Genomic DNA, 26578 nt, shown 5'->3' with positions numbered 1-26578 from the left:
CCAGCCTGTCTACCCTAAAGCGGTTTTGAAACAATTTTAAGCCATCATAACAAGGAGAGGACAAGAAACCGGCCTTATGGGTCCTCGGGGAACAGAAACCCAGTCTCTTTGCCAGTAAGTGTTGTTTGCATACACGAATAACTAACTAAGTGGAAAGAGCACTGGGAATGAAAGGTGGAAGATGGAGAGGGGTTCGGAATGCAAGGACTCTTTATGGAACTACAACTCCCAGAAGGCCTTGCCACTGCTGCGCGGAAGAACTCCCCAAGGTCATGCGAAAGACACGATCGCTGCTAATTTGCTTTTTCTCACTGAGCCAGAGCACGGTTACTTGGGGCGGCCATCTCTCTATACGCCACTTACTTATTACTGGCCCATAAGTTTCCAAGGTAACAGTGCAGTGGGACTGGTCTTAGACTGTGGGAAGAGAGACCCGGAAGTGACGCTCTTACTTTGCGTCCGGGACGAGAAGGTTCGAAGATGGCGGCGCGCAAGGGCCGGAGGCGCACATGTGAAACTGGGGAACCCATGGAGGCTGAGTCCTGCGATCCAGGATCCGAAAGCCCATCGCAGGTCTACCTGCCCGGCAAGGGGCCGCCACTGGGAGAAGGGGAGGAGCTGGTAATGGACGAGGAGGCCTACGTGCTGTACCATCGAGCGCAAACTGGTAGGCTAAGGCCCTGATTCTTGGGTCCAGGAAAATGAAAGGCCTGACTTGGAGCCTGGGGGATGAGGGGGTCTGGAGTCTGTAATATCATCTTGCGGACTGCTGGCTATTGTTGGAGGTGGAGGCCGAGTTCCCAATGTCTCGTTCCCACTCTGCGACTGTACTATCTTACCTCCCTCTCTAGGCGCCCCTTGTCTCAGCTTTGACATAGTCCGAGATCACCTGGGCGACAACCGGACGGAACTCCCTCTCACTCTTTTCCTGTGTGCAGGAACCCAGGCTGAGAGCGCCCAGAGCAATAGGTGAGAGTCAATACTTTTTTCAAGACACCCTCAAGGACCCAGTTAGGGCTCTTTGCTTCTGCCAGAAGCAAAGGTCTGGATCCCCAGCCAACCTCCTGTCTCAACATCCTGGCACTCAGTTCCTCATTCACCCTTTGCTTCCCCAGACTGATGATGCTTCGGATGCACAATCTTCATGGGACCAGGCCGCCACCCTCAGAGGGCAGTGATGATGAAGAGGAGGAAGATGAAGAGGATGAAGAGGAGCGGAAACCGCAGTTGGACCTGGCCATGGTTCCCCACTATGGTGGCATCAACCGAGTTCGGGTACTTGCCTTTCCAGGGGCTTGTGCGGCATTCTAAGCAGCACACCCCTTCCCCCACATTCAAATAGCCCTCAGTGCCTCTTCCTGCCCCTGATTTGCTTCTTTTTCTTTCTTTCTTTCTTTTTTTTTTTTTTTTTTTTTTTTTTTTTTTTTTTTTTGGTTTTTCGAGACAGGGTTTCTCTGTGTAGCTTTGGAGCCTATCCTGGCACTCACTCTGGAGACCAGGCTGGCCTCGAACTCACAGAGATCCGCCTGCCTCCGAGTGCTGGGATTAAAGGCGTGCGCCACCAACGCCCGGCTCTGATTTGCTTCTTTTTTGACCTTCTGTTATATTCTCACTACGTAGCCCAGGCTGACTCCAAATTCAGGGTGGATTCCCTGCCTAGGCTTCTAAAGGTTGAGATAACAGGCATGAACCATCACACCCTGTTCCCCTCAGCTTTTACAGATTTATTTGGTACATAGGGTTTTCTTTTTCCATTACCTTAGGAGGAATAATAGCTGTTATATAGACTGTAGTGTTTTTTGTTTGTTTGTTTGTTTGTTGTTGCTGTTGTCACACAATTTCCCCTTAGGCAAAATGCTGAAACTTATGAAGCTGACAAGATGGGGCTGTCAAGGGAATAAACTGTAAGAGCTGAAACCACAGCAAGCTGTAATGTGAAATGTAAGGATTTTACTTAGCCATTGCTTAGGAACTGAGGCAGAAGGATCAGAAACAGGATGGACAACAGCAGTGACCAGATGTGGGGGGTAAGCACCCAGAAGACCGGTTGTTCTGGCCCTGTGGGCCTGTGTAAAGACTTGGGCTTCTCCCTTGGGAGAAATTCAGAACTAGTGGAGGGTGGAAAGTAGAGGAAAGATCTAACTGGTACTTGTTTTAAGAGACTCCCTCTGGGGCTGGAGAGATGGCTTAGAGGTTAAGAGCACAGGCTGCTCTTCCAAAGGACCCAATTCCCAGCACCACATGGCAGCTCACAACTGTCTGTAACTCCAATTCTCGGGGATCAAACACTCTCCTACAGACATTAGCAGGCAAAACAGCAATACACTAAAATAAGTTAAAAATTTTAAAAAAGAGAGCGAGAGAGAATCCCTCTGGCTTCTGTGTGAAAATTGGCGGAGGGTGCAAACATGTCTGGTTCTGTAGGGCGCAACTAACTCATGGGAAGGATGGTGTAGAGGCATGTGTGACCACAGTACAGATGATTAGAAAGATTAGAAGGGCACTTCAGTATAGGTGTTGGGTGTGAGGAAGACACAGTCAAACATGGGTGTCAATCTTTGGGCCCAAGGGGAATGTCTTAGTTAAGGATACTGTAATATTGTTGTGAGGAGGAAACACGACGACCAAAAGCAACTTGGACAGTAAAGGGTTTATTTGACTCACACTTCTACATTGCTGTTCATCACTGAAGGAAGTCGGGACAGGAACTCAAGCAGAGCAGGAACCTGGATGCAGGAGCTGATGTAGAAGCCATGGAGGGGAGCTGATTAGTGGCTTGCTCAGTCTGCTTCCTTCCTTCTTTCCTTTTGTTGTTGTTGTTGTTGCTGCTGTTTGTTTTGTTTGAGACAGGGTTTCTGTGCATAGTTATGGCTGTCCTGGAACTTGCTCTGTAGACCAGGTTGGCCTTGTACTCAGAGATCTGCCTGTGTCTGCCTCCCAAGTGCTGCGATTAAAGGTGTGTGACAACACTGCCTGCCAGCCTGTTTTCTAAAAGAACCCAGGACCATCTGCCCTGGGATGGCACCACCCACGATGGGCTGGGGCTGGGCCCTCCCACATCAATCACTACTTTCAAAAATGCTCTACTGCCTTCAACCCCATCTTATTGAGAAAATTGAGGCATTACAGATTACTCAAGTTGACATAAACCAGCCAGCATAGTGGAGAACGCCAAAGGAGTACCCTGCCTATGTAATGGGCAGGCTGAGTGTAGAGGTGAAAGGTCATATGGCCCAGGCCCTGGAGCCACAGAGTGTTTCAGATGCTCCAGACCACCAGCTTAGAGCTGCCTCCTCACTCCTAACTTCTCCTCCAGCACCAGAAGGTGACCTGGTCACTAGATGGTCTTGGAGGTTGCAGTTTCCTTCTCACAAAGCTGTTTGGGAATTGTAGTTTGTCTGTAGACATGCAGAGGTTATGGTTCTAGGGGATCAATGTCCCAACTTTAGGCCTCTTCTCTGTTTTTTGTATGCCTCTGGCAGGTATCCTGGCTGGGGGAGGAGCCTGTGGTTGGAGTATGGTCAGAGAAGGGCCAGGTGGAGGTGTTTGCACTGAGGAGGCTCCTGCAGGTGGTAGATGACCCCCAGGCCCTGGCCATTTTCCTCCGAGATGAGCAGGCCCATGTGAAACCCATATTCTCCTTTGCTGGCCACATGGGTGAGGGCTTTGCCCTTGACTGGTCCCCTCGAGTGCCTGGTAAGTTTCTCATGGTTCAGGGAGGGTGGGTAGTAGGACTTCTGGAAAGGTAGGAAGGTGGCTAGGTGGGTAAGGTGGCTTCCTAACCCTTATCCAGGCCGCTTGGTGACTGGCGACTGTCAGAAGAACATCCACCTCTGGACGCCCTCAGACGGTGGCTCCTGGCATGTGGATCAGAGGCCATTTGTGGGCCACACACGGTCTGTGGAGGATCTGCAGTGGTCGCCAACTGAAGACACAGTGAGGAAAGGGTCTGATGGGGGCAGGCTTGGGAGAGGAGGAACCTGACTGAGACAAGGGAACAGTGAGTGACAGTGTAACCAGACTTCGGGTTGAGTTTAGAGCATATCTCCCCACTCAGACTTGTTCCACCCCACTCAGGTGTTTGCCTCCTGCTCAGCTGATGCCTCCATTCGCATCTGGGACATCCGAGCAGCCCCAGGCAAGGCCTGCATGCTCACCACAGCCACTGCCCATGATGGGGATGTGAATGTCATCAGCTGGAGCCGAAGGGAACCCTTCCTGCTCAGTGGTGGGGATGATGGAACCCTCAAAGTCTGGGACCTACGACAGTTCAAGGTATCTTCCCAGCTGGGGTCCTAAGGGCTGGGGAAGCTACTGGGAATTAAATACTGGTGAGGAGGCAGGAACAGCAGGATGTGGGTATGAGCAGGGGATCACTCATTCAACCCTGCACATGCCTCCCCGGCTTCCCTGCTCTTTTCTTGAGGCTCCCCATCCATCCGTCTTGATCCTGCCTGCTTTCTCACTGTCTCTGTTAGGAGGTAGGTACCCAGTGTTTTTGCCCCATACCAGCTGGGCAGTACAGAGACTGTAGCTCTAATTTGCCAGTGTGGCAGAAGTACAGCTGGCTACAAACTCATGGTGTTGGGCTGCTGGGAATTGTAGTCTGTTTTAATGGACTATACAGCATCAGCTGGAAATTTGAGCCCCATTCATTTCTTTCAGGAAAGGAAACTGAGGCACAGAATAGAAGCAGAGGTGACATCACAACTAAGCTAAGAGTTGCCCATAGAGTTCTACGGGCAGTGTTCTAGGCAGGTGGAAGAGGCACTCCCAGTCTCTAGAGGAAGCCAGGACCTCTTCTGGCTTCATGCCTTCCTTCCCTGCATCATCATGCTGTCAGGTTCTTTGCCCAGTTTAATCAGTTCTATAGAATCATCCCTAGGGTAGCTTCCAGAGGGAGGTGCAGCCCTCCATGCCAAATGGTCCCAGGGACTTCTGTTCCTAGTACCAGTTCTTCTAACACAAGTGCTATAGTATTGGGGGCCTTAAGCATCAGAGCTGTTTCTGTTCTGTTAAGGACTCAGCCTTAAACAACAGCCATGCGTGTGCTGGGAGGACACCCCTCTGCTCTTTTTATAGAAGAGGGATCCTGAGGCATACCCAGAGACATGCAAGGGCAGGCTCCTGTCACCTTGTTAGGAGGCTTATTTGCAGAGGAAAGCCTAGCTCCCAGCATCCCATGGACCATATGTCACCTTACCTGTTGTCCTTTCCCTGTGTTTCCTTCCTGGGCTCTGGCTTTGTATGGGTGTAAGGGAGGGGCCCTGGTTGGACTCTGGCTGAGTACCAAGTACTCATACTGAAGCCTGACTCCTACACTCTCTCATAGTCTGGCTCTCCTGTGGCCACCTTCAAGCAGCACATGGCCCCTGTGACCTCTGTCGAGTGGCACCCTCAGGACAGTGGGGTCTTTGCAGCCTCAGGTGCTGACAACCAAATCACACAGTGGGACCTGGCAGTTGAACGGGACCCGGAGGCAGGGGAGGCAGAAGCAGATCCCGGGCTGGCAGCACTCCCCCAGCAGTTGCTGTTCGTGCACCAAGGTGAGACTGATCTGAAGGAGCTGCACTGGCATCCGCAGTGCCCTGGGGTTCTGATCAGCACCGCCCTGTCAGGCTTCACCGTCTTCCGAACCATCAGCGTCTAAGGTGGCCGGCACTTGGCCTCAGGCCTTGACTCTTCGTGGGAATTGGATCTGTTAACTCATAGTCTGTAGACTGCACCCCAGAAAGAAAGACTTGTTCAACTGGCCCATGTGGAACAGAAGTAATGGATCCTACTGACCTGGGGTCTGGATGTGGATTGACTCTTGTGGTTCACACACGCCTTACACCAAAGACTTTAGCTTGTCTAGTTATGGCTTCAGTATAAGATTTCTCTCAGTGTTGACTCCTGGCTTGACCCTTAGACCTCTGACCCAGGTCCCAGTTCTGGCTGTTGATCGACTCCAGGAATTTTAAGGGTTTTGCCATGCTGGGCCAAGTCTGGGTCTGGGTTGTTTCAGTGGAATTTAGTTTTCCCTTTGCTTTCTGGCCAGCTAGGTCTGGCTGGGATCCACGTTGGGAACTGTGTGTGGTCCCCTCACTGTGCTGACCACTACTGTACTGGAGAAGGGTCTGGGGCTTCTGCTGCAGTAAAGGACAAGGCCCCAAACACGTGAGATGCCAGTCCTTTGAGCTTTCCTATGGCACAGCTAACGGAAGTAGGGAGGAATTTGGAATGGAGCTATCCCCTGCATGAGACTCTGTCATCCTGTGAGGGTGGCCTCTTCCTTTCTGTCTGGCTCAGCCTTGTCTAAATCTTATTCCATTTGGAGCTGGCTGTGAGAGTTTATTAAGGCATCATCATAGGGAATGGGAATCCAGGTATTTCTCCCCTTTATTATCTCAGCATTCCCTTCTATGTCCACTAAGCTGCAGTTGCCCTTCCTGTGACTTTTTTCCATATTTCTGATCCCCAATGTTCCTCCCTGCCACCCACCCATTATCTGCACTGTCCTTTCCAGTCTGCCTGGGCCGCAGCCCAGTGCCCTGCCTGGCCAGCCTCCCTGGCTCCCCCTCTGCAGTGCTGAGCCGGCTCCACCCCCCACCCCCCTCTGTTCAGGCCCTGATCCGATGTAGCTCAGAGGTTGAGTGCCCCGGCTCAGGCACCAGGGGCCGAGGACAGACCTGAATACATTAGCACCCACAGAGGCCCCTCTCCAGCCTGGGCAGAGGAACCCCCAGTGCAGGGCATGGGGGTGGGCGGCCCCCCCAGGTAAGTGCAGACATGAGCCAACCCACCTCATCCTCCCTCTGCCCCCAATACCTTCCCCCCTCTAGCACCCCTAATTCTTGGCTTCCAGTTCTAGTGGATGCTGACGGTGAGTTTCTTACTCCCTTTGAGAGGCAGCCCCTCACTCTTCCTGTCTCCATTTCATAAGACATGAACTTCGTTTCTCTTCTAAGTCTTACTCAGCCTCTTTGTCTACTGACCTCTCTTGGTCCTGTCTGCCTGTTCCCCCTTCCCCCGACCAAAGTCTGTCTGTCTGTCTCTGTCTCTGTCTCTCTCTCTCTCTTGGGTGTGGGTCTGGATCTTTGTGTCTGTTCCTCCCTCTGTCTCTTTCTCTGGCTTGGTCTTTTGTCACTTTCTGTCTCTCTCTCTCTCTCTGCCCCCACCCCCTTTTGCATCTCTGTCCCCCCAGCTCATGTCACTGTGTCCTCCTGTTTCTTTCTCTGGGTCTCTGTCCCTCTCTCCATGTTTTTCTGAGTCTGCTTCTGCCCCACTCCCTTTCCATCTCTGTCCCCCAGCTCACACTACTGTGACCTTCTATTTCTTTGAGTCTCTGTCCCTTTCTCTATATGTCTGTTTCTGTCTCTTGTCATTCTTTCTGGGTCTCTATTCCTCCCAGTTCATGCCACTGTGACTTTGCATCTTCTTTGGGCCCAGTGACCCCAGTATCGCTGGGTTGTCTGGCTGCCTTGGAGACCAGAAAAGGACAAGAGTTCCTGTCTCTGCTTGATCAGTGGCCTCCTTTGGTGCTCCCTCATCACCCTCTGTCCTCATTACTTGACAGGGGTAGGGGTGCCACCTTGTGTGAATGGGAGGGGCAGGTTTTTTGGCTTCAGATTATATAGTGACTTTGACGTGAAGTTGAAGTACCTTAAGCCCTGTCGCTCCTTTATATGGAAACATTAAGCTGCTCTTGTGGGTCAGGTGGAAGATGGGGGCAGGGTGTGGGTCAGTATCCTTCCCCATCTTTTGTGGGAGCAGCCTAGTGCTGGGCTGTGTGGGATGCAGATGGCTCCCTGAAGGGACCCAAGCCAGCTTCCCATCCTAGCACAAGAGCCCCAGATTGAGATGGAGTGAAATCCTTGGCCCCTGGCACCCTGAACAATCAGAGATGAACCCTGGAGGGTGGTAGCTACCATGGGCACCTGCAGGTCCTCCATATTGGCCTGTCCTACCGCCAGCACTCAAGCAGCTGTGATCCTCAGGGTATCTGAGCTTGCCAGCTCCCTCTCCAGCTAGGGACTTGAGGTTGGCTGATTCCACCTCCCTTTCCCCCTGATTAGCTCTTAGAAACTACTGCAAAGTAGGAACCCTGCCACAGGCGGCTCATGACACCCATTGCTTTCCACGTTCCAACTTTAAACCTGCTCTTGGGAGACCAGCCTATTTCCTGTCCCAAGAATGACCTTCACCATTCAGGGCTGTTATGCTGACTCAGTCCAGCTCCATTCACTCAGCCCTGAGCCTCAGGTTTGCACCTGTCAGGTGGGCCAGGGAGACAAGAAAGGAGGTGCATGGCACTCTTGGAACGTAAGTGCCTAACTTCACATCCTTCTCATTTGGAACCCTGAGGTCCTTCCACCAAAGCCAACAAGGTACCATAGAGTCTAGTCTAGTGTGCTTACAGAGTGTACAAAGCCATAGATTGAACTGTAACACTTGGGCCAGATAGCTCTGTAGTAGCTGGAGGTGAAGTTGGAGGCCCAGACCTGTCCCCCACTCTTAAGCTGAAGCTCAGGTGGATGCATGAAACACCCACTGTCAGAACTGGTAAGTGTCCAGGTCAGGGTTCAGCTTAGAGCTGACTGAGGGCTCCAGATAACCCACCTTTCAGGTTAGAGATGTTGATCTCCAGCCCTCAAATGAGCAAATCAAAATTCTAGGAAAGGAATCCTAGGTTACAGTCTAGATCAGATCAGGCCTTGAGTTGTTTTTTTTGTTTGTTTTTTGTTTTTTTTCTTGACAAGGTCTTGCTATGTAGGCTGGCCTGGAACTCACAGAGATCCACCTTCCTCATTGATGACCAACAGGCCTTGGGATCTTGATGACCAGAAGGCACTTCCTCACTGAGATGACTGAGGCCCAGTGGCAGTGGTCTCAGGTCAGATGGTCAGGGCTGAACCTGCTTATTAGTAGCTTCATTTGAAAATCATATTTCACCCACCCATCAGTGTATATGATGTTTTGTTAAAGGAGTGCTGGGGCCTAAAGCCTGGGCCTGAGGCACGGAACACATCAACCTTATCCAGATGCCCAGTGATTTTTTTAGTGGATTCACAGTTAAGCAGTTATCACTGTAATTCTAGAAAGAAACCCTACATCTTTTCCAACCTACCCCTTTTCTCAGATGCGGATAACCCCCACATACTGTCCAGTGTGCTGAGAGTCATCTCCATAGCTGAGTGGAGTGGTTCAGGCTTGTGATCCTTGCACTCGGGGTGGAGGCAGGAGCATTATTTCTAGGCCAGTCTGGGCTATTGAAAACTTTGTCTCAAAAACAAATATCATCTCCAGATTCTAATACAGAACACTGCAATGCTTTGTAGCTTCTCAGTGTTGTTCAGGGAATACTGAAGTGTAAAAGGTCTGCATATTTAGTATGGAGAACAATGCTTTTAGTCTGATTTGGCCGAGTTCAGTGGGTGCAGATGATAGAACTACAGGGAACTTGAGTAATGACTGGAATTGGCTGCTCCTACTTTTTGAGGGACATTCATGCCTGACACAGCCTGTGTCCCCACCTACTGCAGGGACTGAGGTGCAAAGATCTCTATTTTTGGCAGGGGCAGTTGGTTTTTTGAGATAGGGTTTCTCAGTGTTAACAGCCCTGGATGTCCTAGACTCCCTCTGTAGACCAGGCTGGCCTTGAACTCAGAGATCCTCTGACTCCAGGGTGCTGGGATTAGAGGCATGCACCACCACTGCCCAGCTGTAAGAATCTCTTGAGCTCATAAGCTAGCCTCAACAAAGATACAGTTCATATCGGTTGACATTTGTCTTTCATTTCTTTTTTTCTGCCAGGTAGAATCCTGTTACCTATCTGAGTCAGGGCCTTCCAGAGCTTAGGCTGGCCTCAAATTCTCCATGCTTCTACATCAGCCTCTTGAGTACTGGAATTGCCATATTTACGCCAACCATGTCACATTTGGGGCTTGTTCTTCTGAGGCTTAGTATTGGTGATCACCAACAAGGACTCAGGTGCTAAAGTGCTAGCAAGCATTCAAAGCTTGAGTAGTTGTGGTCTTTTTTTTTTTTTTGGGGGGGGGTTCGAGACAGGGTTTCTCTGTGTAGCTTTAGAGCCTATCCTGGCACTCGCTCTGGAGACCAGGCTGGCCTCGAACTCACAGAGATCCGCCTGCCTCTGCCTCCCCAGTGCTGGGATTAAAGGCGTGTGCCACCAATGCCCAGCAAGTAGTTGTGGTCTTAAGCAGGTTATATCTGTAAAATGATATGGCTTATCTCAAAACTTGATGCTAGGGGCATGGTAGAGCACTTGATTACCCTCTACCAGTAAGGGGCTAGGGACATAAATGGCTCAATAGTAGAGCGGAGTCCCTGTGTGTTCCACACCAGTACCATCTCAAAAACAAAAAACACAAATGTGTAAATTCATATACAGTGCTCACAGCAGTCTAAGCCACCAATTTGGCATTTTTCATAACAGCTTACACGGACTAGATACCCTCCGCTACAGTTGCAGCTATACACAAGTTTCATATAGCAGGATATTCTTAACAGTTGTCCCCTAAGTACTGGCCCATCCTCTGTTAGATGCGGTTTCTGGTACCCTTGACGTTCCTGCCCATTTTTTTGTTCCTATAGGTTTGGGGCGCCCGCCCCCCGCTAGGCCAAGTAAAGGGGGGTCTCCCCGCTCAATGGGCCTGGCCAGGGCCCTGCGCCGCCTGAGCGGCGCGCTGGAATCAGGAGACAGCCGAACTGGCGATGAGGAGGAGGCAGGGGCCGGGCTGTGCCGCAATGGGTGGGCGCCCGGGCCGGTGGCTGGGAGTCGGCGCCGCGGGCGCTTCGTCAAAAAAGATGGACACTGCAATGTGCGCTTCGTCAATCTGGGTGGCCAGGGCGCGCGCTACCTGAGTGACCTGTTCACCACATGTGTGGACGTGCGCTGGCGCTGGATGTGCCTGCTCTTCTCCTGTTCTTTCCTCGCCTCCTGGCTGCTCTTCGGCCTGACCTTCTGGCTCATCGCCTCACTGCACGGCGACCTGGCCGCCCCGCCGCCACCAGCACCCTGTTTCTCACAGGTGGCCAGCTTCCTGGCTGCCTTCCTCTTCGCGCTGGAGACACAGACGTCCATAGGCTACGGTGTGCGGAGCGTCACTGAGGAGTGTCCAGCTGCTGTGGCTGCCGTGGTGCTGCAGTGCATCGCAGGCTGTGTGCTCGACGCCTTCGTTGTGGGTGCAGTCATGGCCAAGATGGCCAAGCCCAAGAAACGAAACGAGACACTGGTCTTCAGCGAAAACGCAGTGGTGGCTCTGCGAGACCGCCGGCTCTGCCTCATGTGGCGGGTGGGCAACCTACGCCGCAGCCACCTGGTGGAGGCTCACGTACGGGCCCAGCTGCTACAGGTGAGGGGGTTGGGGAGGCAGGCTCAGGTGCAGACCAGCTGCTGCAGATGTGGGGTGCGTGTGCACAATTTTAGGGGAGGACCAGTTGCAGGATGTAGAAAGAAGGGAGGTGTACCTTCTTCAGCAGCTTGAATAGCAGAACTGTTGGCCTGCGGGAGAGGTAGACCAGGAGGCAAGTTCCCGGAAACCGGGCTTGAGGGAGTACAACACCTCAGAGCTTCTTGACCTTGAGGCTTCTGATAGGAGTTTACTGAGTGCCCTAGACATGGGCAACCCCACCTGACCTCAATCGCTCCTTCTGGTAGCTCCCAGCAGCTCGAAAACAGGGAAGTCCCTGTGCAGCAGCCTGAGATGAGTTTAGTGAGTATGGGGAACTCTGAGGCCTTGCCACTATCTATAATTACCCGGAGAAAGGAAAACAGCAGCTCAGGACTTAAGTCCCAGGCTCTCCTACTAGCCTCCTACCCAATGAGTACAGACCAAGGCTGGGAAACAGTCCACTGAAGCCACTGTCACCAGCCACTGGGGTAGCAGCCTCCTCCAAGCCCTGCTATAGGAGCCTTGGTACTCCTGGACTTGGGTGCCACATTGCTCAAGCATCTGGGTTCCCAACAAACTGTTGTGCTGCAGTTAGCACTGGCAAAGTGGAGGCTTTACTTGAGGCCAGAAGAGGGGTGAGTGACTGTGGGAAGTACAGCTCCCAGAAGCCTCTGGGACACAGAGAACAAATCCCCATCCTCCTAGCCCTTTGAAATACCACAATGACCCAAGGGACACTTCTTCCAGAGGTCTGTGGGGTAGTGACACAGCCTGGAAGACAGTCATAGAACAGTAAGTAGGAGACAAAACTACCAGTATCTAGTATAACACACATGTCTCAATGGGATACAGAGGCATAGCTACCTGGAACAGTAGTGGGATAGCTCTTGTTGGAGCTAGATCTATCTCCCATATACCTCTCTCTGGGTCCCTGCCTCTCTAAGTCTCTATCCCTCTCTCTCCCCAGGTCTCTATCTCACTGTCTCCCCCTTGCTCCTGGGTTTCTGGTCACCTTTCTCTCTGGGTCTGGGTCTCTGTCCCCTCTCTCTAGGTCTGAGTCTGTCCCCTTATCTCAAGTCTGTGCCCTTTCTCTTAGGGTCTCTGTCTCTCTCTTTTCTCTGCTTCCCTCTGACTATCTCTTCTTCCCCACGACCTCACCTTGCTGTTCTTTGTTCTTTGTTTCTTTATTCCTCTCTTGCTGTAACAGTTGCTTACCTCTCTGGCTCTGTCCTCTTGCTTCTGCACAGCCCCGTGTGACTCCAGAGGGTGAGTACATTCCACTGGACCACCAGGATGTGGATGTTGGCTTTGACGGCGGCACTGATCGCATCTTCCTCGTATCCCCCATTACCATTGTGCACGAGATTGACTCAGCCAGTCCACTGTATGAGCTGGGGCGAGCGGAACTGGCCCGGGCTGACTTTGAGCTGGTGGTTATTCTTGAAGGTATGGTTGAGGCCACAGCCATGACTACACAGTGCCGCTCATCTTACCTCCCAGGTGAGCTGCTCTGGGGCCATCGCTTTGAGCCAGTCCTCTTCCAGCGTGGCTCCCAGTATGAGGTTGATTATCGCCACTTCCATCGAACATACGAGGTCCCCGGGACACCAGTCTGCAGTGCCAAGGAGCTGGATGAACGGGCAGAACAGGCTTCCCACAGCCCTAAGTCAAGTTTTCCTGGTTCCCTCGCTGCATTTTGTTATGAGAATGAACTTGCTCTGAGCTGCTGCCAGGAAGAAGAGGAAGATGAGGACTTGAAGGAGGGGACTTCAGCAGAGACCCCAGATAGGGCTGCCAGCCCCCGAGCTCTTACACCACTGACCCTGCCTCCATGACACAGCTGAGGTCCACTTCCCCAAGTTGATAGGGATGGAGAGCTTCCAGCCTCTGTTGGGAGTAGAGCAGGGGTTTCTAAGGACCAGTGGCCTGCTGGGACAACCATTAACCATGAGGTTGTGTGCCACAGATAATACCAGACCTTCGTTTCTCTGCTCCATTCTCACTCTCAAGACCCCCCTTATGAGCTGTTTTCCTGAGTCTTACCAGAACTGAGGGATCCAGATTTCTGGACCATCCAAGAGGCAAGGCATGGAGGCTGGATTCTTGTTAGATACACAGCTGCAGGGTGGAAAGTGTCAATTTACACAGGTGAAGAAACAAAGACTCAAGTGATGATGGCCTTGCTACCCTCAGGAAGAAGGGCAGAGTACTCCAAGTATTGGGGATTGTCATGATTGACCGAAGACAGACTGGTGACTGGACTGTGTTTGAAGAAAAGACCTGGTGGCTCCAGAAAGCCCAAGAGTTGAGATTCTCTGAGTCTAGGTTGACATTGGGGATTCTAGAACAGGTTGGCTACAGAGTGGAAGTGCTCCAGGAATTACAAAGCTATTTCTAGAATACACAGAACATTGGTAGGTGTGAGTTTGGAAGGACACTCTGGAGTACTGGCTGGTTAGAGTTCAACTGAGGGGGTGAGTCTAGCTTCCCCATGATCCACAGGGTAAATTTTGTATTTGTTTGAAGTGCCATTCTTAGAACATCCAAAGGAATCAGGATTCCATGGTTCAAGGTTGGTCAGAGTCTGGGTAGCAGTCTCGATGTCTGTGCTTTGCTGGCTCCACTTTGCCCAGCAGTGCTTAAAAATCTCTTGTGACCTTTGGTGACTTCCTGTGGTTCTGTAATGCCAAAAGGAATCAAAGCACCAGGGGCCCAGAGCTGTCCTTTCCCAAAGCCTCGATGTCCTGGTCACCTTCAGGTGGACATCCTGGTAGTTCTAGGAAGCACTCTTCTGGGCGGAGCTTGCAAGCAAGAGCCTAGAGGGTCACAGGGCTAACTAGGGGGCAAGGGAAGGGAGAGGCTGAGGCTGGTGAGCCTAAAATATTCTGGAATACTATACCTAGTGATGTGTGTCTGTTTCTCAAAAATATTATACATATGTGTACTATATATGATATAAATACAGATCTCTGTCTTTTCTGTTGGTTCCTGTAATAAGATGTGAACAGAGTCAAGCCAATTGGAGCCCCTTGCAGAGATCTTAGAAGACTTACTTTAAATCCCAGCAACTCCAAGTAACTTCAGGACTTTAGGCAAACCTTTCCTTGTGTTGCTTCAGTTCCTGGAACAAGGGCCACTAGAGCATGAAGTTCTCCAAGGGTCCTCCCAAACAGGATGGCCCTTCACCTGATGGAGGCTAGGATACAGTGCAGGTCCTAACATTTCCTGTCCCCACCCTCATACTGAAACACACAGCATTCCAGGGGTAGTTGGAAGGGGATACTGACTTGATGGCTGGTTCCATATTGTATGTAGATTATAGGACCAGCAAGAGGAAGCAGGAGCTATCACCAAGAGTCAGTGCTCCAGGTCAGGGGCTGGGGATGGAAGGGGCAGCTGTTATCTCCAGGGTCATGTTCACTGTGAGAAAAGTGGAATTCTCAGGGGAGCCCTATCATTGTAGTAAAGGCTCAGGAGCTCCAGCAGGGTGCCTGTGTTTCTGGAATGTTGGTCCTTGTTCTTGGTCTTCACCCATAGTACAGCCACCTAAGTGCCCAGCAGGCTGGTGGCCAGCAGGAGGGGAGCTGCCAGGAGGAGGGAGTGCCCTCTCCCTTGTTCCCAACAGAGAGCCAGCATTGGCACTGGCTTGCCTGAGTGAATCCACCCACCCATGCCCTCTCTGGCTCTCATCTTGCTTTATCCTTCAGAATCCCCAGGTAATAACCGGACAGGATTAATTAGCTGGCAGCTCTCCCACCCCTGGGTCTAGGGCAGGGAAGGACTAGGGATGATGGAGACCATAGTGGAGAAAATTGCTAAGCTGATGTAAAGAGGCAGGGGCATGTGGTTCTATTGGGAAGTAGAGGGTGGGATAGGATTGGCACAACCAGGTCTCCAGCAAGGGAGGGCATGGGTCAGGCCACTCATAAAGGTCAGAGAGGGGATTAGGAGGCTCCATGACTAATCCAAAGACTTAACCAAGTCCTGGCTCTGAATCCTCCCGACCTGTGCAGCCCAGGGACACAAATGAGGACAAGACCTGGAAGTCACATCAGCCCCATTATGGGCCTATGATTTACAAATATGCCAGAGTCCCCATCACAGACAGGACCCTCACTGCTTTTCCTGCAAAACAGAAAGGATTCTGGGAGGGGGAGGCGATTAAGAAGGGCAGGACTTTGAGGACTGAAAAGCTGGGTGGAAGGAGGACCTAACCACAGAGACCTGGAGTGCTGCCAAGAGAGTCAGTGCACATTCTGGAGGCAGAGGCAGACAGATCTCTGTGAGTTCGAGACCAGCCTGGTCTACAAGAGCGAGTGCCTGTGACAGGCTCCAAAGCCAAGAGAAGCCCTGTCTCGAAAAACCAAAAAAAAAAAAAAAAAAAAAAAAAAAAAAAAAAAAAAAAAGATTCTGAGGGAAGAGGATGTCTTGGGCAAATATCTGGGGAAGGCGGGATTTTAGGAGGAGGAAGCTAAGACGAGCGTTTAGGAGAGAGGAAGAGCCTGAAAGAGAGAAAGCACCAGGAGGGTAGATCCAGGGTATTTGTGGTCCCCAATACATTTGGAAGGGATAATGCCTTTATTTTACCATCCTTTGACTGAGGAGACTGAGGTGTGGAGGAAAGTCACGTGAGGTGGTACGGAAAGAGTTCAGAGACAGCCACTGCCTGAGACAGAAGTACCCTGAGGAAGAAGGCAAAGACAGGACTGTGCGGCTCCCAGTTGCTTGGCAACCGCCGCGGTCAAAAGCTAGCGTGGAGGGCCAGGAGGTGTGGTCCCAGGAAACACCTCAAGGTTGAGACTCCGCCCTTGACAACAAGACTAATCAAATACCACCCCCTAACAACGAATTTCTGAAAAGGTTAGGCCGTCTTAGTCTGGCTCGTGCGCAGGCGCAATCCTCCCTGCTCCACGAATCCCCACCTCCTGCTCCCTCCTTTTTGAGTTTTCTTATTGGAGGATAAAGCTGCCAGGGATTTTCCTTTGTTTCGGGGGCGGGACCAAGCCCCTGGACGCACTTCGATTGGTCACTCTAACAGTCTATCGCTAGCTGTACGTGCCTGCAACCGCTTCTTGTGTGTCTATTGGTCCTGGAAATGATCCTGTGGTTTCGGGGGCGGAGCAGTCTGGGAGACCCGCAGCCGATTGGGTGGTGTCAAAGCGAGGGGCGGGCCCCAGCGGCCGGGCGGTTGGGCCGTGAAGGGAGAGTCTTTTCGGCGCTGAGGACTGGCGCTGAGGAGGCGGCGGTGGCTCCTGGGGCGTTTGAGCGGGCTCACTCGAGCCCGCGGGCCGACGCGGACTCAGGCCCAGCCGGCGGAACCGCCCCGGACTCCCCGCGGGCTTTTCTAGCCGCCATGGAGGACGGTGTCTACGGTAGGCCAGGCGAGGCGGGAGGGCGGAGTGGCTCCCAAGCCCCGCCAAGGACAGCCGAGCGGTGGTAGCGAGGCGCTCTTGTGCGCGCGGAACGGGCTTCCGGCGCGACCGAGAGCCGGGGGTCCCGGCCATTGTTTGGGCCGAGCCCTCTTCCGGCGGCGGCGGGCGGGGCGGGGCGGGGGGGCGGGGCGGAGCGACAAGAGCGGGGCGGGGCGGGGCGGGACGTACACCCGCGCGAGCCGCTGCCTTTCTTGCTGCGAACCTTGGTTCTGTGACCTCCCTACCGATCCTGACCCCGGTCGTGATGCCATGGCTTGTCTTCACTGAGCACCCAAGATTCAGACCACAGATCCAGGAGCCAGAACCTCGGTTCCTTTCCAAGAAAGGCACCCAGGATTCAGGACCCCAACTCTCCCACTATTGTGGAGCCAGGGATCAGGCCTCCTTACAAGAAATGTATCCAAGCTCCATGCCAGGGTCCCCACCGTGGTGGACCCAGGAACCAGAGTATTGGTGTTTTTCCAAGAAATGCACCCAAGGTCCAGGATCCCAGGTCATCAGCCATGATGGAGGGACCTGTTACCTTCCAAGAAATACACCCAGGATCTGGGGCCCCAGATCCCTTGCGATGATGGAGCCATGAGCCCAAGGCCCTGTGTCCTTCCAAGTAATGTTTTCAATATCCAAGCCTCCCGTTCTACTGTGATGGAACCAAGGAACCAGGGCATCCAAGTAAAACATCTAAAGTAACATCCCAAGAGTTCCTCATTGTGGTGATGGGTCCAGGAGCCCAGGGACTGGTTCCTTTCCAAGTAATACACCCAAGATTTAGGTCCACACTTTCATGATGAAGGCAGGGCTCCATCTTTCCAAGTAATGGGCCCAGAAGTTCATCCCCAGACCTATTAAGAGATGAGATTCCCAGGCACTTCTGCCCCAGACTAAGGGTTCAGAGTCTTACTCCCTCTTCCCTAAGAGTTGTAGTAGCCATTTCTCTTCTGGACAGGAATCCAGGCTCTTAGCCTTAATCTTGGCCCCCCCAGAACTCATTTCCTGACCCTGACTCCTAGAGCCCCCAGACTTGACTCCGGAGGAGCGCATGGAGCTAGAGAACATCCGACGGCGTAAGCAGGAGCTGCTGGTGGAGATCCAGCGCCTGCGAGAGGAGCTGAGTGAAGCTATGAGTGAGGTGGAGGGTCTGGAGGCCAATGAGGGCAGGTGAGGACTGTGGCGAGCTCGTGGGACACAGGGCTTGGCCAGGGCCCTGGATGCTCAAGTGTTGACCTTTGGCTGCTGCCCATCCTGCTTTTGCAGTAAGACCTTGCAGCGGAACCGGAAGATGGCAATGGGCAGGAAGAAGTTCAACATGGACCCCAAGAAGGTTAGTTAGCTGAGCAGATATATTCAGGCATGGTTTTGATATCCTAGGTTCTAGAAGTGTTAAGATAATAGGTTTCCTCTAGGCAAGACTCCTGATCCCTGTCCATCTGTTCCATGAATGTTCATGTACTGAGGCCTCTGGGAGCCCGGTCCTGTGCTGGGCAATGCTGGGAATGCTAAGACCCTGCCTTACTCTGAGGGATCCCCCTAGGTGTAAGTGCTACAGTTCAAGGTGAGATATGGCAGTAAGGGAGGGGTGCTGTGTTTACAGCTTGATGGGTAGGTATCTGCTTCTTTTTTTATACAGTGTATCATGTATTCAATTATTCTTCAAACCTGTTCCAGCTATACATGCCGGAATCAGTTAGGCAGAGGTTGAGAGGATGGGCTAGGGATGACCATGCTCTGTTAGGGTGGAGAGGCTTGGATGGGGAGCAGCAGCCTCTGCCTTGGCATAAATCTGGCATCCTCCATCCAGGGGATCCAATTCTTGGTAGAACACGAACTTCTGCAGAACACACCTGAGGAAATTGCCCGCTTCCTGTACAAGGGTGAGGGGCTGAACAAGACAGCCATTGGGGATTACCTCGGGGAAAGGTGAGCTGCCCAGCCTGTACAGTAGTACTCCCAGCCTCAATAGGAGTTCATGGGTAGAGCAGGTTTGTGGCCTCCACCTGGGTCATGATATAGTGGACTGACTGGCTCTGAGGGAGCTTGAAACTAGAGGGAGATGGACCTGTAGTCATCCAGTAAACAAGGACACTGTTGAAGTCTGAGTGTCACTGGCTTAACCACGCATATACAAGCTAGCATATGGAAAGTATTGTCTGGAAGTTTTTATCATGGGTCAGAGCTGCAAGTGTTTGGAGACCTGTGGACATGTGATTGCATAGCAACTGGGAACTAGCTATGAATTCTTAGACAAAGGTCAGTTCTGAGATAAAGGCATCTGGGAAGCGTGAGAGCAGTTGCAAGATGACATCAGGTGGTCTGTGTACTCAAAGATCTGACAAGCTACAAGAACAAGGTTCATCTGCAGGAGGGTGGCATAGTAAATGAGATGATACTGCTATGGCTCCTGTCACTCCTCCTGATGGGACTCTCTCTCTTCCCTCCTCCAGGGAAGAGCTAAACCTATCTGTGCTCCATGCTTTTGTGGATTTGCATGAGTTCACCGACCTTAATCTGGTGCAGGCCCTGCGGTGAGAATGGGACAGAAATGTACCTGCCAGGACTTTCTCAGTTGTGAGGAACATACCATTCCAACAGAGATGCAACAGTCAGGAAATGACTGTCTCTAATAAACAAGTTCAGATGGGGCCTCCTTCAGGCTTTCTCTTGGTGTATTCAGTGGATCTTCCTACATGACAGCAAAAAAGCACCTGGCAACCCCAGTCCAGTTTAGCCAACTCGGGGTAGAAAAAAGACTTTTCCACTATAGATCCACCAGAATCCATGGCCAGAACCTACTGGTCTGATCAAATTACATGCCTACTGAAATAGCAGCTGGGGCAAGAGATTTTGATTCTGTTTGTTTGGGGGGTTGGGGTTCAGACAGCATTTCACCGTGTAGCCCTGATTGGCCTGGAACTCAGTAGACCAGGCTGGACCCGAATTCACAGAGATCCACCTGCCTCTCCCTCCTTCCTGGGTGCTGGGATTCAAGGTGTGCATCACAATGGGCAAGGTTTGGATAATGATTTGTCCGATTCTGACAGAGACTTAAGAAAGTAGAGTGTTTTCCCAGCCCTGAAACCTATGCCAGACCAATTTCTCCCCTAACCAGGCAATTCCTATGGAGCTTTCGCCTCCCTGGAGAGGCTCAGAAAATTGACCGGATGATGGAGGCCTTTGCCCAGCGATACTGCCTGTGTAACCCTGGGGTCTTCCAGTCTACAGGTAGGACCAGGGGGCAAGGCCTGGACCTATAGTCTGTAGAAAAAGTGCTGAAATCTGGACTGCGTTTGAGGGAAGATGCTGGGATCTGGATTCCCAGACTTTGAGGCTACAGGACAAAGAGTTTGGGAAGGTCCTGGGTCATCACCAGCTGCCTTATTTTATCTGGTACAGACACCTGCTACGTGTTGTCCTTTGCCGTGATCATGCTGAACACCAGCCTTCACAATCCCAACGTCAGGGACAAGCCAGGCCTGGAGCGCTTTGTGGCCATGAACCGGGGCATCAATGAAGGCGGAGACCTGCCTGAGGATCTGCTCAGGGTCAGTACTGTTCCCAACCCCACCCATCTTCCAGCCTCACCACCCATTGTGCTCCAGGGTCTGCCAGTGCCTGAACTGCTCACAATGGCATAGCCATGACCTCCTCTTCTGTTCCCAGTTGTACTGTCTGGCCCTTGGTTCTTTCCTGTGTCTCCTCTCAGGCTCTGGTGGGTCTTGCTCTTTTTTCCATCATCTCAAAGAACTTAACAGGGTTCCTCACCATTATCCCTTCATCTTTTTTCTTCACTCTTATCTCTACTGTTTTCTGAACCCCTGTCCTCCCAGTGTGACCCCTTTCTCCCATGAATGACCCATTGATGACTTCCCTATCCCTTGAGAAGTCTCCAGGGCTTGGAGTTTCTAACCTGTTTTGGCCCCTCAGAACCTCTACGACAGCATCCGGAATGAGCCCTTCAAGATCCCTGAGGATGATGGGAATGATCTCACCCACACCTTCTTCAACCCAGACCGTGAAGGCTGGCTTCTAAAGCTGGGTACGTCCCTTCTTGAGCCTGCTGCCAACCCTGCAGGGAACACTAATGGTCTGGGTCAGGACTCACACCCCCAGATTTGGCACCTCTGAGAATTCAAGTTTCCACACCTGTAAAATAGGGCTGAAAACAAGAGCAGACTGTTTATTTGCTGGGCCTTTATTAAGTGCTCTTGGCCCCCAGCTACTCATGCCTGAGCCTTTTGTGCCAGGGCCTGATGAACCAGGCTGTTAGCTCCCTCAGTAAAACCCTCAGGACAGAGGACAGGGTCAAATGTGCAGATTGTTTGCCCTAGACTTGGCCTCATTGTCAGCCAGCTGAACGTCAGTTGAGCCAAGGAGAGCCAACATAGGCAGGGATAAATTCAAGCATGGCTGAGGAGAGAACAGCACAGCAGGAGCAGTAGTCATGTAGAAGACTCTAGAGTTTCCAGGTGAGAAGGGAGGGAGCAGGCAGTCCTTACTGAAATGTGCGATGGGGCACCGTGGATTAATCCAAATGCTCCGTCATCCAAGGCCAAAGAGGGGGCTGTTGTGACCAGGAGAGTTGTTCTCAGCACTCGGTGGGCACTGTGTGAACCCTGAGGACCCTAGACTCAAGCAGGCAGGTCTGGGTACAGGCCAGCCATTAGTGACCATTACAGCTCCCCAGATGTCTCTTGGGGTTGGACTGGAGGGACAGTGTAAAGGCTGCAGAGTCTCTGCTCAGAGACAAAGTGGGATGGCCCAGATTAGAATCAGGCCTCAATTTCCTTGGTCTCTGGTAAGCAGTGGCTTTGGCAGCCCTACAGTCTGAGGTCCTGCATTGAATGTATACTTGATGCATTTCATCTTCACAGCCAGTACACTGCCCCAGTAGTTAGCTGTTCAAGGCCCTAACCTGGCGGCACCCTGACCCTGAGGTTAGAATCACAGAAGATCAGGTTCCCCAGCACCACAGTGGTCTCCCTGAGCCTTAGAGAGAAGAGCAAGAAGGCAGCTTCCCCCAAGATGGGGCTCTGAGCCAAGAAACTGAGATGCAGGGGCAGGAGACCATTATGGCTGATGGAAGCATCGCAACTCTTGACTATTCATTCACAGGCCACAGTAGGGCCTGTGGGGGAGGGAGGGCAGTTTCCAGGCTGGAATCAGAGAGGGCCAGGGATTTCCTAAGATCACACAGCTAAGACCACCCACCCCCACCTCTTTGGTTGTGGTAGAGGGTCCCAGGGAACATGTGTTTTCCAGGGCCATTCTGGCTAAGCTGAGCACCTATGGGAAAGGTTGAAGCCAGGAGGTCAGGAACATGGTGGGCAGGGGATGCCTTGAATTCTCCCCATGTGGATGTAACTGGTTTTCTTCCTCTCTCCCCCTCCCCTCTGCCTGTTCTCTTGCTGTGGCTCTGGCCTGTGCATCCCTTCCCTGACCCTCTATCTCTGTCGCTGCTGCAATTCTCGGGGGCACCCCATCCCTCCGCCTTCCCTTCCACACCTGATCCTGCCTGCTTTCTCGCTGTCTGCCCCAGGAGGTAGGTACCTGGTGTCCTTGCCCGCCCCCAATCAGATAGGGAAGGGCTGCCCTGGCCTTGGCCCAGGGGGAGGGGCTTGGGCCTGAGCCAATAGAAGAGCCAGAACCTGCGGCCCAAGCATGGGTGCCATTCCTGGGGCCCCAGCAGCCTGTCCTTGCCTGCCTGTCTTTTCCCTCACTGCCTCTGTCCTAGACCTAAGAGCCCTACCTTTCCCCATTCTGCTCCCCTCCCCCAGCGGTTCCCCGCTGAGCCCGGCCCCTCCCACCCCTTCCCTTGCAGGGGGCCGGGTGAAGACTTGGAAGCGGCGCTGGTTCATCCTTACAGATAACTGCCTCTACTACTTTGAGTACACTACGGTGAGGGTGGAGCTTGCAGACCTGGGCTAAGATTCTGGGTGGGGGAGGGGACAGGGCACCCAGCCCTGACTCTGAGGGATGCACTGGGGGACCCATGGAACCTGAACTTTGGCTTTGCCACCTAGGACAAGGAGCCCCGAGGGATCATCCCCCTAGAGAACCTGAGCATCCGGGAGGTGGATGATCCTCGGAAGCCGGTAAGATTCATGAGGTGCCCTTAAACCTGCACCTCTGTGTCCTGGCACAGGGCTGCTCTGACCTATTCACTCCTGTGTATCCTAGAACTGCTTTGAGCTTTACATTCCCAACAATAAGGGACAGCTCATCAAAGCCTGCAAAACCGAGGCGGATGGTCGGGTAGTGGAGGGGAACCACATGGTATACAGAATCTCAGCACCCACCCAGGAGGAGAAAGATGAATGGATCAAGTCCATCCAGTAAGCCTCATGGGGCTGGGATCTGAGCGGGGAGGGCTGGGCCTGGACCCTTGGTTCTAATCAGACCCCTTTTTGCAGGGCTGCTGTAAGTGTGGACCCCTTCTATGAAATGCTGGCAGCAAGAAAGAAGCGGATTTCTGTGAAAAAGAAGCAGGAACAACCCTGACCCCTGTCCCCAACTCCATTATTTATTTTGGAGCTGCCCCGCCTGGGTGGCAGGACCCCTGGGCCCTGGGGCTATGGATCCTGGTTGGTTCCCCATTTGGAAAATCACCACCTCTAGCTCCTGTCTCCTTATTTGTAATTAACATGTTGGTAATCTTATTAATTATTTAACCCCTCGCGCCTGCACATGCCCTCATTTTTTGGGGTTGGGAGAGCTGAGCAGGACCCTGGGTAGAAGGCAGGGGCTTCCCAGATAAGTCATTCAACTCTGGGTTCTGGGTGAAGGAAAATTTAGTGTCTGGGGATGGTATTGCAGTGCAGCATACCCTCAAAATGTGCTCTGTCTTTGTGGGGCCTGTGGTCATTGGGGGACTTGGCAGGGAAGACCAGAGTTAGAACAACATATTGGCTCTGGAAGGAAGTGCAGAGAAGACCCTGTGTTGGGCACTAGGAACTGGCCATGATGTCCATTGAGGCTCTGGTGGGCTGGAGAGGGCACAATAGTACCATGAAGTGCGTGAGATAGCTTTGGAGGTGGCAGTGGCTTCTCCAACCCCAGAATCAGCCTCTAGAGGTGGTTTTTGTCAAAAGGCCTGGGTATGTGTGTCCTGACTCATGTGAGGGAATCTTACTGAAGGTGGCAATGCTAAGTCCCCAACTGACTCCAGAGAACAAAGGCCCAGTGCCTGCTGCCCACCTTTGGAGTCAAGAAGCTTGTTATTTTTGTTTCCCTGGCCCGTGGTGACCTTAAAGTGAATCCTGCCATATCCTCCTAGTGCTGGCATTATAGACTGCTAGCTACCTCACCATCCCTGAAGTATTTCTAGAGGAATTACTACTTCCCAGCATGCAGGCCTGACTGGGAAGAAAGGATGCTACCCTGTGACCTGGGAATTGAGATTCCAGAAGGTGTGTATTGGATCTACAGATCCCTGTTGGGGGTTTCTGTCTTGCCTTCCCTTGGCTACAGGCACCTAGGGGTGTCTGCCCCAACAGCACTAATCTAGGTAAAGTACCAGCCTTCAAGACTAGGTGGGCTCTGTGGTTCAGGCTGTATGTCACTAGACAAAGGCAGTCTTGTCCCCTAGGTATTAAAGTTTTTCTGGAGTTTAGCTTGAAGTTAGGAAGGAGGCATGAACTACTTCCTCCCCAGGAGCTGGTGTGAAATGGAGATTCCCAAATAAAATGGAATTTCCAGCATCACCCAAAAGGCCAGAAAAGCACTGGGCAATGAGTCATTTTTGTTGTTTTTGAGACAGGATTTCTCTGTGACTTTAATGGCTGTCCTGGGATTAGCTCCTGTAGACCAAGCTGGTCTCGAGCTCAAGAGATTTGCCTGTCTCTGCCTCCTGAGTGCTGGGATTAAAGGCGTGCGCCACCACCGCCCAGCACAATGAATCTTTCAGAGGTTCTTTTTTTGCCTTTTTGAGACAGGGTTTCTCAGGTAGCTTTTGGAGCCTGTCCTGAAACTCACTCTGTAGACCAGGCTGGCCTCGAACTCACAGAGACCCACCTCCTGAGTGCTGGGTTTAAAGGTATGTGCCACCACTGCCTGATGTTTCAGAGGTTCTTAGACACCCTTTGACCCATGGGTTGAACCCAATACTTACCATAAGGGAATTGTGACTGGGCAGCAGAGAGGCACTGTGTTTGTCTCTCAGCTTAGGTCACTTGTCTCTCAGGTCACTTGTCTCTCACACCTTGGGACCAGATTTGCTTGGCACAGACAGGTAGAGTTTGGATTGGTGGGAAAAGGGGTGCATTTGTGCTGGACTGCGTACTCTCAGAAACTGAGGGTGACAAGGACATGGGTGCTTAGGAAAACACTGGCAGTAGGGCTCTGCTTGCCATAGGATCATTGCCTGTGGCAAGTGGTGACTGGTGTAGCTATGTGAGGCAAGAGCAGGTAATGCAGGTTTGGCTATGGGAAGCTAAGAGATGAGGCAGGAGTATAGTGTGTTTAAAGTGGTCAGGGTGACTGAAAGCAAGTAGAGGGAGGGTGAAAAGATGTCTGTAGGCCTCAGTGACCCAGTGAATGGGACCCAGATTGAGTGTGGAGGAGCCACTTCAATGGGCCCAGGGCTGGGATACTTGGCAGTGCCTGACTGAGGAGCTGAAGGAAATGTTGGCCAAACAAAGCTGCAAGTATCTGTGCAACATTCAAGTCAGATAGCAAAATGCTTTAAACTACCCTTCAGGCCAAGCATGGGGGAGGAGGGGTGTCCTCAGAGACAGGCTGAGGCAAGAGGATCAAGGGGTTCAAAACTAGACTGAGTTATATAAGACCATGCTTCCCCAGTGCCCACCAGCATTCACACACACATACAAAAAGCCTCCCCCAAAGTGGGTCTTTAGACAGAAGGCCTCAGAGGTGCCATGTGGAGTTGAATGCAGAGAGTAGGGTACAGCATAAACAAGGAGTGCCAATGGTTACCTGAAGCCAAGCTGGCAAAACCACGGAAGAAATTTTCCCAAATACTGATGCCGTTGGTCTTGGTCTTCTAGCCTCCAAAACTGTGAAGCAGTAAGTTTCTGTGGTTGAAGATACTAAATATGAGTTTGTGGAGTGGGTGCCAGTGAAACAGTATACCCCTCCTTCAGACCAGGGATCTTGATCCCTGGCTCCTCCCTCAGACAGGATCCAGACTCACAGATACAGGGGTCCTGGCCCCATCCCTCTTCTCAGACTAGAAAATTGGGACTCTAGCCTTCCTAACTGGGTAGGATATGAGCCTCTCAACACCAGCAGTTCTGGTCCTCTTCACTCACACTAAGGCTTGAAAGTTCTCACCCTCCTCCCTCACCCATCAGTTCAGGCCACAGCCCTTTTCCCTCAGACCTAAAAGTCCTGGCCTTTGCCAGGTGTGGCTTGTACCTTTAATCTCAGCAGAGGCAGAAGCAGTCTGATCTCTGATTTGGAAGCCAGCCTGGTCTACAGAGAATTCCAGGACAGGGCCATACAGAGAGCCAGACTACACCTACACACACACACACACACACACACACACACACACACACACACACACAGAAAAGGAAAACACTGGCCCTAGCGCTCTCTCAGCCTTGGCATTAGGGCCATAACCTTCGTTCTTTGAACTAGGACATCAAGACCTGTACTACCATGATCCCCACCCCCCACCAGGGCTGGCATGTCTCTAGATTATATCAGTTACCATTTGCTAGGCAATGATCCTATGGTGAAGGGTGATCCCTATGTCCTATCACTTTATAAACCAGAGCATGCCATCCTGCTCAA

The 26578-nt window shown here is 52.1% G+C and overlaps 3 protein-coding genes across 6 annotated transcripts; all 3 read left to right on the top strand.

Moving 5' to 3' along the window:
- The first annotated feature begins 300 nt into the window (after window positions 1–300).
- On the top strand, window positions 301–6163 carry Grwd1 (glutamate rich WD repeat containing 1). Its single transcript, XM_027420578.2, has 7 exons — window positions 301–667; window positions 852–969; window positions 1116–1275; window positions 3483–3696; window positions 3794–3936; window positions 4078–4275; window positions 5333–6163. Exons 1-7 carry the CDS (start codon window positions 481–483, stop codon window positions 5648–5650), a joined length of 1338 nt encoding a protein of 445 aa, XP_027276379.1. The 5' UTR covers window positions 301–480; the 3' UTR covers window positions 5651–6163.
- Window positions 6164–6249: 86 nt separating this feature from the next.
- Window positions 6250–14372, top strand: Kcnj14 (potassium inwardly rectifying channel subfamily J member 14). 3 transcript variants are annotated; one of them, XM_035446468.1, is made up of 3 exons: window positions 6250–6368; window positions 10597–11357; window positions 12644–14372. In XM_035446468.1, exons 2-3 carry the CDS (start codon window positions 10650–10652, stop codon window positions 13229–13231), a joined length of 1296 nt encoding a protein of 431 aa, XP_035302359.1. In that variant the 5' UTR covers window positions 6250–6368; window positions 10597–10649; the 3' UTR covers window positions 13232–14372. The 3 variants fall into 3 exon arrangements, with proteins under 3 accessions (XP_035302359.1, XP_027276381.1, XP_035302358.1); XM_027420580.2 differs by lacking the exon at window positions 6250–6368 and adding an exon at window positions 6467–8875; XM_035446467.1 differs by lacking the exon at window positions 6250–6368 and having other exon boundaries at window positions 6467–11357.
- Window positions 14373–16558: 2186 nt separating this feature from the next.
- Cyth2 (cytohesin 2) lies at window positions 16559–23504 on the top strand. Of its 2 annotated transcripts, XM_027420581.2 has the most exons (12): window positions 16559–16768; window positions 17839–17986; window positions 18083–18149; window positions 18627–18745; window positions 19270–19350; window positions 19935–20047; window positions 20219–20367; window positions 20750–20861; window positions 22644–22720; window positions 22846–22917; window positions 23003–23157; window positions 23236–23504. In XM_027420581.2, exons 1-12 carry the CDS (start codon window positions 16750–16752, stop codon window positions 23321–23323), a joined length of 1200 nt encoding a protein of 399 aa, XP_027276382.1. In that variant the 5' UTR covers window positions 16559–16749; the 3' UTR covers window positions 23324–23504. The 2 variants fall into 2 exon arrangements, with proteins under 2 accessions (XP_027276382.1, XP_027276383.1); XM_027420582.2 differs by lacking the exon at window positions 16559–16768 and having other exon boundaries at window positions 16988–17986; window positions 20750–20862; window positions 22642–22720.
- Window positions 23505–26578: the final 3074 nt, after the last annotated feature.

The sequence above is a fragment of the Cricetulus griseus genome, chromosome 6, assembly GCF_003668045.3.
Source record: "Cricetulus griseus strain 17A/GY chromosome 6, alternate assembly CriGri-PICRH-1.0, whole genome shotgun sequence".
Lineage (NCBI taxonomy): Eukaryota > Metazoa > Chordata > Mammalia > Rodentia > Cricetidae > Cricetulus > Cricetulus griseus.
This window is presented reverse-complemented; position numbering and strand designations above follow the sequence as displayed.